Below are 11,962 nucleotides of genomic sequence, written 5' to 3'. Positions count from 1 at the left end.
GGGTTTCGAAGGCTCAAAGATTTCAATATGGCAATGCTCACAAAACAAGCATGGAGGTTGATCAAACACCCCTCCTTCCTTGCTACAAGAATCATGAAAGCTAAGTACTTTCCAGACTCCCACTTTGTTTATGCTAGTAAAGGTGGTAACCCGTCATTTGTGTGGTCTAGTATTCTTCAGACAAAAGATATCATTCACCAAAACAGTTGTTGGAGAATTGGCAATGGGCACTCTGTTCGAATCTGGCACGATAAGTGGATCCTAGATGTTGTTAATCCTATGGTTACCACCTCACCTTACCCTTATCTCCAAAATGCAACGGTCAACTCTTTTCTCAACACTCAGGAGAATTGACTGCGCTTCTCAATGCCCCCTGTGCCTTGAAGCTGAAGAATCTGCCTTCCACCTCTTAGCCTACTGCAGAATAGCGTGTCAATGCTGGAGCATGTTTGGCCTGTTGCAGGACAAGGACCAATTGCAAAACTGTTGATAATGGTTTTCCCAGATATTCGGTTTCATTCAGCCCTCACAGATTCGCTTGTTTGTTGTTATCTGCTGGAATATCTGGCGGGCGAGGAATGACAGGGTGTGAAGGAATCTATCCACCTCTGCCAGGGCCATAGTCGAGAGGTCAAGAGCTTTGTGAAGGACTGGGAAGAATGCACAGAGACGGTTGAAAAACTGGTTCAACGGCAGACTCCGGATACAACAAAATGGACAAAACCAAAGCCGGGATGGTCAAAACTTAATGTTGATGCCGCGCTAGATGTCGACTTCGGCAAGAGGGGCCTGGGATGGGTTCTTCGTGATAATCATGGCAGGTGCCTTACTGCAGTCTACTGCCTGTGGATTGGTGCTTTTTCTCCTAGAGAAGCAGAAGCACTAGCGATCAAGGAGGCTCTCAGCTTGTCTAAAAGATATAATCTCGAGTTCCTGCAAGTCGGAACTGACTCTCTGTTGGCGGTTCAGGACATTACTTCTCTAGCAGATGTCTCTTCTTTTAACCTTCTTTTAGCTGATGTAAAAGATTCGACGAGCACTTTTCCTCACGGTTGTATCTCTTTTGTGAAACATTCTGCGAATTAGACGGCCCACCTCTTAGCAAGGGAGTTCCTTTCTATGCCTGAACGTAAGGAGTGGTCTCACTCACTTCCTTCTTTCATCTGTAATGCTCTTTCTCATGACTTAATATAATTCGTGTTGTTCTAAAAAACTCCTAGTGACTTCAACGTACAATAATTATTCTGTCTCTCTCATGTATATATATATATATATATATGAGACGGATCAGGTGAGAACCAAGTGCCCAAGAGGGAACTAAGAACCAATCACAGCCGTTCACGTGTCCAGATCTAACATATCAGAAACGCAGTTTTTTTTTTTTTTTAATGCGATGCCATTTGTAAATAATTGAACTTTGATGTGCAAGTAAATTGTGTTAAAAGTGCAAGCAACAGTTTCATATGGTGCTTCTAAGTGCAAGTTAAATGTATTAAAAGTGCAACAAATAATGTTCACTGAGCATCAATATTAAGTTCACCTAATGTGTTCATTTGTTGCACCAATCATTATCATTAAGTGCACTAATGTGAAAGACGTTATCATTAGGTGCACCAATGTTATAATGGTAAATTACTTGCACTATTTAGTGAAAATGGTTGTACTTTTAAGTGATTTTACTTGCACTTTTTACTGGCTCACTTGCACTAGTTACTTGCACTTTTAACACATGTTACTTGCATCAAAGTTCGAGTTATTTACAAAAATACTACCACATCGTTTTTTTTTTAATTACATCTGATTCGTTAAATTTGGACATGACGTGGACGACTGTAATTAGTTCTGAGTTCTCTCCTGGATAACCGTTCTTGAACGCGCCCCTATAATTGTCATTTTGAGGGTTGCTTTAGGCACCGAATTTGCATAGATATTATGATACCATAAAGTGTTTGGTAATGAACTCAGGATACAATACTAATACTACACATATTAGAATGGGCGAAGCAAGATTACTCAATAAGGGGGGTTTAGGCCATTGATTTACCATGCATGTGCAAGCTCCAAACTATCATAGAAATACAGTGTAAGCTTCAGGAAATAAAAAATAAAGGGAAAATTGTAAAAACTGCCCCTCTATAATATGTCAATTATCAATATCACCCCTGAATTATGAGTGGTGTAAATGTTGCCCTTCAATTATCAAAATGACGCACATATAGCCCCTGCCGTAATGGACCCGTGGTTCCCCACCGCTGTCCATCGCTGTACTTTGAATCGAGGGAGGAAAAAAATAACTAAATTACATATTTACTCCAAATTAACAGTGTCGTACACTAACGGGGAACCACATGTCCGTTACGGGAGGGGCTATATGTACACCATTTTGATAATTGAGGGGCAACATTTACACCACTCATAATTCAGGGGTGACATTGATAATTGACATATTATAGAGAGACATTTTTTACAATTTTCCCAAAAATAAAAAATACCCCGGTCCTGGCCCGGCCCCATCCCACCCTACCCTCTGGGGCAGCCTATTTATACAAGTGAGTTGGGCTTGACTTGTCTTTGTCTACCCTCTAATTGCAATTCTCTGATCTGCCCTCTATTCTCCATTTCTCCCTCTTCTTTATTTTTCTTCTAAGCACTATCCTTGGAAGCATAGGACAATTGAAAAGTATATCTTTTACAAATCATTTAATATTTGGAAATTTGAATACACAACTTATAATTAAGGAGAAAGTATATCTTATACCAAATAAAAAAAGTATAATATGATATGACAATATTGATCTTAAGATATCTATCCTATTAGAGCAATCATAATAGTAATTTTTTGTAAATTTTTGTGCGGAAAAAAGCAAATAGTAGAGAAGAAAAAAGTAACTTCTGCAAATTAGATAGTATTTTTTATGAGCCCACATATAAAAAGAAAATTAAAATTGAATTATTGAGAATGCCCTTAATTCTTCAAGTATAATACAATAAAGCATTAAATTAAATTACGAAAACCATTATTTGCAGGATATTGGTTTGGCCATTAATGAACAAAAACTGCACCCAGATACCTTAAACAGAAACATTATTGTCACAACATAAAATATAGTAATTTAATAAACTTTTTTTTTTTGCTGACAAATCCCCATTTACATCATCAGACCTAATCAAACAAATCCAAACCCAACGTAACCAACGCAGTTAATGACACAAATAATGAACCCCGTTTTCCCAAACTTAAAACGAGAAACATCCTGGATCAATTAAAGTAATGATACAAATGAAAGAACAATCCGATACAAACCACAGCAAATCACCAAACTGTTACCAACTCAAAGATCATCAGAGTTCTATATATATATATATATATATATATATATATATATATATATATATATATATATATATATATATATATATATATATATATATGTAACATATATAATTAGAGTAGAGAATCTAAGTTCTTGCTCAGATCCTCCAGTTTCTTCATCCTCAGCTTTTCGCTTTCTGTCACTAACTCCATTAGTTTGGTGATTAGCTGTGCCTTCTCCTTCGTCTTCGTGTTAAACGTCTCCAGAACTTCTCTGTATTCCCTTTCCTGCATATACCAATAATCCCGTCATTATAGTTTCAGTATCGGTTTAAACTTTTAGTTGAGACCGAACACGTACGTACCTTTCTTTGGCAGGTCTGTCCCAACGGCTTCAATTCGCGACTGACCAGATCAATCCTCTTGCGCACCACCGCAACTTCTTTCCCCACCGGATCAACAAATCCTTCAAGTTCCTAGACCATGATTGAACCAAAAAGTTTGTTAGATAGATCATGATATATGCATGTTCATAGTAACATAACCTTAATTGTACTAAAATTATGTTGCTAGCTGCACATGTTGCATGTACATAACATATTTTTAAGCATCCCATGCTTAAGCTTGCTACTGAGTAAAGCCCTACTTGTGACCCTAGCTAGTCTGACCTTGCAACCCGAATCAACAAAGGATAAGAGGTAAATCTGCCTAGTTTTCTTATAATTGACATATTTAAATCAAAAAGGTTAATAGACAAGGTAAATTATTGTGTGGACCATGGTCCACACAATGTTATGTGGAACATAACAAAAAGTACATTTTTAATATACTAAATATACATTATTTTTGTATTGAATGTACATTATACAATATAATGTACACTCAGAACAAAAATAATGTACATCTCCTAAATACAATATACATTATTTTTGTACTGAATGTACATTATTTTACAGTAGACAAAATATGATCCACACAAGTTGTGTGGACCATGGTCCATACAATAATGATTGATTAGACAAAGTAACTACACAAGTAAGTCCAACTTAAAACATTACGAATACCAAATTAACTGTTCAGCCAACTTGAGATTTAGGGTCGATATTTTTTTTAGATGACAAAGGAAATCCACAATCACTATTGAAGTTGTGCACGGAATAATCCCCTTGTGACCCTAGCCGTCAAGGATAAATGATTATAGGTTGTTTATAGTTGATCGGCTTAAATCAAGAAATTCAATAGGTCGGTTGCGGTTGGGATATGAAATTTTTTTTGCAAATGGTGTTAAGTTTTTACCTCTCGGATTTCAGCTAAGCGTTTAGTTTCTTCTTCAACGCGGCCAAGTTGGGCCTGAACTCTCTCCGTAACTTCTCGGCGGCGCCGCTCGATCTCTTCCTCCTTTGCGCGGAAGGCGGAGAGGGCGGATTTGGTGATGTCCTCCTCCCTGTCGTCGGCCATCGGACTTGCCATCCCGGCGGCGAAGCTGAGGATCCCGGCGGAGCTCTTAACGCACAACAACTGTGGCGAAGACTGCGGCTCTATCATCTGTTTCGGAGTCGCCGACGCCATTGTTATAACCTCCCCTTTCTTCTCCTACACTTCCCCTTTCCTTGCCTTTTATGCTTTTACAAATATTGATGATGTCTGTATGTGACCTGTGATCCAGTTAATAACAACACTAATATCAACCTAGACTTTCTTTAAAGTAATGCCATCCACCATCTTTAAAATACTCCCTATAATTTTCCTCCTTTCATGTGAAATGACTGGAATGCCCTATGGGAAGAAAGATTCAGATTCCACCTTTTCTTGAACAAATTTTTAAATTAAAGATGTGATACAGTAATTAGTGAGCATATTATACCATGAATCAAGGTCTACCTTGTATTGTAGACTCTAGTTTAAAAATATCTTTAGATTCTGTATCTATAGTTCACACATTCTGTACCTTAATTGATAGTTTCTGTACTTGTAGCTATCATATTATGTGTCAGCAATTATCAAGTCAGATTTTGTATCTATAGTTGACACATTCTATACATGTAGCTATCATATTATGTGTCAGCAATTATCAAGTTATTTATTTTCATGTACAGAAATTGTTAACTGTAGGTACAGAATATGTTAACTGAATGTGCAAAATTTTTGTATCAGGGTTCACAATTCAATATGAATCCTGTTCCATGGTATAACAATTGGTTGTCTTCCGGCCGATAGCCGAAAGACTAATCCTCCGTCCCAACAGTCAGCGCACTTATGGTAGGGACTGGCCAATTGGTAATTAGTGTTAATAATGAGATTCTGGGCTGTAACAAAATGCATACATGATCTATATATCCAACAGAATTGATTATAAGGTTTTCTGGTAAGACAGCTATTTTCTTGAGTAGGTAAGTAGGCAGCTTCATGCAACCACTAATGTTGTTATGATCTGAAGGTGGTTGTTGATCATAACTATGAGTATTAAATATATGTATGCTGCTGCAGGCAAGCATTCATGATTATGACACCTTGAAGAACCTGCAAATTTTACTAGTTTTGAACACCTGGAGATCAGATGGTTTGTTGAATTATTATTGTAGTAGAATTGTGGGTCTTGGGGGTAGTAGTAGACTAGTAGGTACAGATTTATTTGTTCAAGTACAGGTAACATAAATCCAAACAAAGTTAATATATGAGCATAAGTGGCTGTTTATTAGTCTTCTTGATTTGAGTCAGTTCGTCATAATTAATTTAGTTTGGTTTATATAACTTTTTACTGGTTAGGGTGCATCATCGATCAGGCAGCTACGGCGAGCTTTCTCATAAAATGGCCAGTTATCAATCATGAAGCTAAACAAACAAAAAAAAAAGTTGGTTAGTCGTCTATTGGTCTTTTTAGTTTCAATCGATCAGCTATAGACAATCTAAGTCGGTTTACCTCCGTAGTCTTTTGTCACCTAGGATCACAAGGTAAGATTTACTCAATATACACCTGTGTAGTGGCTGTACATTTCTCCATCACTTAAAAGAAATAGTTATTTAAGTTTTTCTATTACACAGCCCTGATAGGCTGATACCGAATATTATCAGCAACATAGAAATTTCCTACAATAAATAAATTCAATTGGGGTTTTTTCTCGATCCTTGTAAATTTTGTAAGTATTTATGTATAAGTAGACAAAAGAGATCTAAAATAAAGTATAGGAGGATTTTGTTTTCCCTTTCGAATGGGATGCTTAGGGAAGAAGACTCCTTCAATTCAAGTGTTTAGGGTAGGACAGATATGCAAATTGTTGAATTGGCAGCTGCCTTTTTCACATACATTATTGCCCTTCCAGCTTAGGTGTTGTTTAAGATTCTCCTACATACCTTTTGTTGGATATTACAATTCCTTAATTCAAATCAATCAATTGCTTTCATATATTTAATTTCAAATGTCTAACAACTTGATGCTTTGACAGATATTGATGCTCAACAAACTTTTTTTTTTTTTTTAATACATCTCATATGAAATCATATAAATCGTTTAAAAAAAAAAATCACTTCTACAATATCAACAAAAAGTATGAATATAACTCCATCCAATGAAGATTCAAAGACATTATATTTAAATGCTAGATCTCAAGCAGTGAGATCATTCAATCTGCACACCTATTAGCTTCTCCAGTAGTTAAGGATATATATATATATATATATATATATATATATATTAGAAGTGTTAGAGATTCGTACACTTTTTATTGGTATTAAGATGACTCATGTAGTTGCAAGATGTCATCTTTAATAATCCCTTCAAGATTATTTTGATTTCTTGATTATGTCATTAGTTCGATCGGTCTAAAATATTGCATCTGTTAAGATGGCAAATTATGTTGTGCAACCGTGTCAAAAAAAACACAACAAGCCAAATACTATATTTACTACGCACTGATTATCTACTCAAAATTCAAATGCCGATACCCAAATTAGATTCGTATATTTTTGTTTTCTTTTAGATACGTTTCGCACACGCCCGAAATTAGTAACACACAAACCAATTCATGTACATGCCTGTATCATGAAACGCACATACCAAAACGCATAATTTTATGAAAAAATCAGCACACCATGGTGTACTAAATTATCTGTTTTATTATACGTAGATAATACATGATTTTTTTTTTCCGTGCGTAATGAACTTGCATAGTTCCATATTGCTTGTAGGAAAATTAAATTTAGTTATATGAAAACATTTGTATGTAAATCAATGAAAATTATGTGTATGCCCGCATGGGTAGCTCAACTGGTCATAGATGTGAAACTTTGGAAGAATGACGGATCGAGTCTCACCAGCGGCAGTGTGGGAGCAACCTCTCAAAGTGAGGGGGGGCTCCTTGTGCGCAGTGAGCACCGGTCTAGCCTATGTGGTTCATGTTCAGTTGAGTCACCATGATTTACATCCTCCCAAATGTTCTGTCAGGCCGGGGTGGGGGAGCCCTTAGGGTTAGGGTTCAACCTTTTGGAAGAATGAAAATTATGAGTATTTAACATACCAATAAATTTCCATGGATAAGAGAGAGAAATATTGATTAAGGAGAGCTTAAATAAGGCTACAAATATTTATAAACATGGAAATAAATGAAATGGAAAGTAATAAATATAGTGTAAGGACAAAAAAATCCTTCTTCATCTAAAATCAATATAAAATGGGATCCAAGTGGTAATCAATCTGAATCGTCAAAAAATTAAATCAACGATCAAGGAGTGTGCTCACGGGCTCGGCTGACTTGGGATTGTGCAGCGGATTCAAAATCTATATATATATATATATATATATATATATATATATATATATATATATATATATATATATATATATATATATATTAGAAGTGTTAGAGATTCGTACACTTTTTATTGGTATTAAGATGACTCGTGTAGTTGCAAGATGTCATCTTTAATAATCCCTTGAAAGATTATCTTGATTTCTTGATTATGTCATTAGTTCGATCGGTCTAAAATATTGCATCTGTTAAGATGGCAAATTATGCTGTGCAATTGTGTCCATTTTGCAAGGTGGACACAGTTCCAAAACTGTTCATAATTATGAATATATAGTTTAAAAATTATGAACATAGAGTTGTGAATATAATTATGAACATATAGTTCTGTAATTATGAATATAGAGATTTAATAATTATATTGTGAATATAAAGTTCAAAAATTATGAATATATAGCTTTATAATTATGAATATATAGTTCAGTAATTCTGAACATAGAATTCTGTAATTGTGAATATAAACTTTAATAATTATGAAGATAAAGTTCTAAAATTATAAATATATAACTTTATAATTATGAACATATAGTTCAGTAATTATAAACATAAAACTCTGTCCAACTTGCAAGGTGAACACGATTCCACAGCATAACGATTGTGTTTTGATTTCGTATGAAAGTAAAGGTAACATCGAGAACTATAACACATTAATGGCCCGTTTGGTTCACGGAATAGGCCGGGAATGGCATAGCATTCCCAGTAATAGGCCTATTCCGTTGTTTGGTAACCATTTCTATTACCAGGAATAATATTCCTGGTAATAGCCTATTACCTCAAATAAGGTAATAGCTATTACTAGGGCCCCCCTGGTATTAGCCTATTACTGAACGCTCAGGAATAGATTTTAGAATATATTTCCTTTTTTACCCCTTTCTTTAACCTAATTTTATTATCCTATATATAAATTTATCCTATTTCACCACCGTCGTCGCCGCCACCACCACCACCACCACCATCGCCGCCTCCGCCGCCATCACCACCACCGCCACCAGAACCACCACCTAGCAGCACCACCGCCACCACCACCACCACTGCCACAACCATCATCGTCAACCGTCACCGTCACCACCACCACTGCGCCCCCACCACTGCCACCGCCACCGCCACCACCACCACTACCACCCCAGCACCACCACTACCACCACCGCCACCGCCACCACCACCACCACCACCATCGCCGCCGCTGCCACCACCACCGCCACCAGAACCACCACCCAGCAGCACCACCGCTACCACCACCACCACCGCCGCCACAACCGTCGCCGCCCCCCACCACCACTGCCACAACCGTCACCACCACCGCCGTCGCCCCCACCACTTCCACCGCCACCACCACCACTACCACCCCAGCAGCACCACCACCACCGCCACCACCACCATCACCACCACCGCCACCACCACCACCACCACCGCCACCATCGCCACCATCACATATTTTTATAAGGGTATTTATGTCTTTTAAAGCATATTTCATTTCTATTCCTTAAATCAACCAAACACTGTAATATAATTCCTAAAGTCTATTCCTTCCGCGAACCAAACAATAGAATACAATTCCTATTATATTCCTTGCCTATTCCATTCCTTATGGAATAGCATTCCTATTACCTCAAAATTCATTTCGTGAACCAAACGTGTTGTAAAAGTTTAAGACAAAATTAACAATTGTCATGATAATGCGAGTCAAAATAGTTACTTTATAAGACAATTAAAAGATTAAATTTATAACACCGTAATCATATAACTAAAGAATTATATTTACAAATCACTACAATTTTATAAATCAAAAGTATTTTTTAGAGATAATTAGCAATTTTGGTCCTCCAATTGTAACCAAATAGTCAATTCAATTCCCTAATTATATGTGTCACCAATTTGGTCCTCACTTGAATTGTCAAAATCCTAATTAAAATGTCAATTTTCAAGGTTAAATGTTCAAAAACTTAACTTTTAAGATTATTTTTGAAATTTTTACATCATTCATCTATAAGTATTTACTTATCTACACTCTCTAAATTGCAAAATTGGTTCTATTATAGAAAAGAAAGCTTCAATTTAACAAAAATTAACCTTAAAAAGTTAAGATTTTAAACATTTAACCATAAAAGTTAATAATTTCATTGTTACGGGCCGAGAGGCCGCCACAAGCTTGATAACTTAAAGACCAAATATGGTGAAGTGTATAATAGATGGATTAATTTGACAAATTACCTGCAATTAAAAGGTTATAATTGTCATTTTCTCTCTTTAACAAAAAAAAAAAAAAAAAAAAAAAAAAAGGAATAAGGGTCAATCGCCCGTGTCCAGCATGTATTGTGGACACGGTAATGGTGCTGTTAGTGGCACCGTTATCTTCCACTTTATATATGCCCGGATACACAAAATAGGGAAATAAACTAAAATGAGCATGATCAAGGCTGCTCATCCAAACCCGGCGCGGTAGCAAGTGGCAGCTCGGCCGATGGCGCGACGGCGACGGTCACTCCCTCGGCCTCCTCATCCAAGTCAGGGACGTGGACGCTCAGCAGAGTGGGTGAAATAGCCCCCGAGGAGGCCACCAGCTCCACGGGTTCATCACCGCGATCAAGGGGTGATAGTGAGAAGCCCGACGCAGGGTTGACTGGCTCGGGGTTCTCCATCTCGGTCGGCAACACTAGGACTCCTGGGTCGAAGGCATCTCCTTTCTGACGAAGGGCGGTGTAGATCTCCTGCTGCATAGCATACCGGCCCACCTGGAAGGCTACAGCACTCTCGTCCGCAATCGTCTCCTTCCCAGCATCGCTAGCTAGCCACGAGGCGACTATATCGGCACTACGCCCGCGAACGTACTCCTCAGCATCCCGCTCAAACTCATCAGACCTCCTGTAGGAAGGGATGACCTGTCCAAGCTCCTCTGCGTGCCTCCTCCTCTCCGTCTCCAAGGCCTTCCAGGACTCAGCATCACGTCTGACCGCCTCGTCGGCCCGCCTGGTCTCGGCCTCCAAGGCTCGAACCAGCTCGCGAGCGCGACCCTGCTCATCCTCAACAAGGGCCACGGAGGACATGGCCCAGCCCTGTGAAAGGGGCACCAGAGGAAAATCACAAGGGGGAGTACATACCTCAAGGGTCCGGAGGGCCTCGCGAACAATAGCAGGCAAGCTCCGCGTGTGCTCGGCAGGCGGCAGTAGGAGAGGAACGGGCGGCGGTACGGGGGGGCGACTCGCCCGCGGCCGCAACTCCCCCGGCGGGGACGCGCTAGGCTGGGCAGCAACTTTCTGTCTCTTCGCAGCGGGGGCACGCGCCACAGCGCGCTCAAGGCGCTCACGGAACGAAGTGGACATACTGGAGGGCCTCACTGCGAAATGAAACAAACAAGGGTTAATCCATAAGTCATATATATAAGCGATGGTCTAGTGAAGGAGGGGGAACAGACCACGAGTAGAGGCACGTGAAGGGCCGATAGTGGACCCGGAGGACCTGGGCTCGGCAAAAACCTCGTCCGAGGATCCCGAGGAGTGCTCCGGCGGCTCATCATCTGACAGGTCGATCAAGGGACGCGCATCCGACTTGGACGTACGCAAAAGGCGCGGACGGATACGTGGCGGCAGCGGCCCATCCGACACAAAACCCAGGCTACGCATGTTCTCTGCCGTAATCATCTCGCCGATAACAATCTCTCCCCGGTCGCCACGGAAGGCATGGATGTCCCGGGCTAAGGAGGTCGTCTGAAGCGGGGCCCTGTGACGCACAAACCTGTAGTTCCAAGCTAGGAACGGGCGAGGGTCGCCGACCGAGATAAAGACAAAATGCGGTTTCCAATCTCTGTTGGTCTGATTGAAGTCATGAAACACTTTAATGCGCGCCCGGG

General features: G+C 39.3%; 2 protein-coding genes across 3 annotated transcripts; both read right to left on the bottom strand.

Moving 5' to 3' along the window:
- Positions 1–3,093: 3,093 nt before the first annotated feature.
- Positions 3,094–4,997, bottom strand: LOC109158492. Of its 2 annotated transcripts, none has more exons than XM_019306410.1 (4): positions 4,610–4,997; positions 3,679–3,789; positions 3,401–3,601; positions 3,094–3,350 (listed from the first exon to the last, which is right to left on the bottom strand). In XM_019306410.1, exons 1-3 carry the CDS (start codon positions 4,880–4,882, stop codon positions 3,446–3,448), a joined length of 540 nt encoding a protein of 179 aa, XP_019161955.1. In that variant the 5' UTR covers positions 4,883–4,997; the 3' UTR covers positions 3,094–3,350; positions 3,401–3,445. The 2 variants fall into 2 exon arrangements, with proteins under 2 accessions (XP_019161955.1, XP_019161954.1); XM_019306409.1 differs by having other exon boundaries at positions 3,094–3,360; positions 3,406–3,601.
- A 5,529-nt stretch (positions 4,998–10,526) lies between these two features.
- LOC109158502 lies at positions 10,527–11,753 on the bottom strand. Its single transcript, XM_019306420.1, has 3 exons — positions 11,528–11,753; positions 11,214–11,449; positions 10,527–11,168 (listed from the first exon to the last, which is right to left on the bottom strand). The coding sequence occupies exons 1-3, from the start codon at positions 11,751–11,753 to the stop codon at positions 10,527–10,529; spliced, it is 1,104 nt and encodes a 367-aa protein (XP_019161965.1).
- Positions 11,754–11,962: the final 209 nt, after the last annotated feature.

This window comes from Ipomoea nil, unplaced genomic scaffold (genome assembly GCF_001879475.1).
Source record: "Ipomoea nil cultivar Tokyo-kokei standard unplaced genomic scaffold, Asagao_1.1 scaffold2821, whole genome shotgun sequence".
Lineage (NCBI taxonomy): Eukaryota > Viridiplantae > Streptophyta > Magnoliopsida > Solanales > Convolvulaceae > Ipomoea > Ipomoea nil.
The sequence above is the reverse complement of the archived record's forward strand: the minus strand, read 5'-3'. Positions and strand labels throughout refer to the sequence as shown.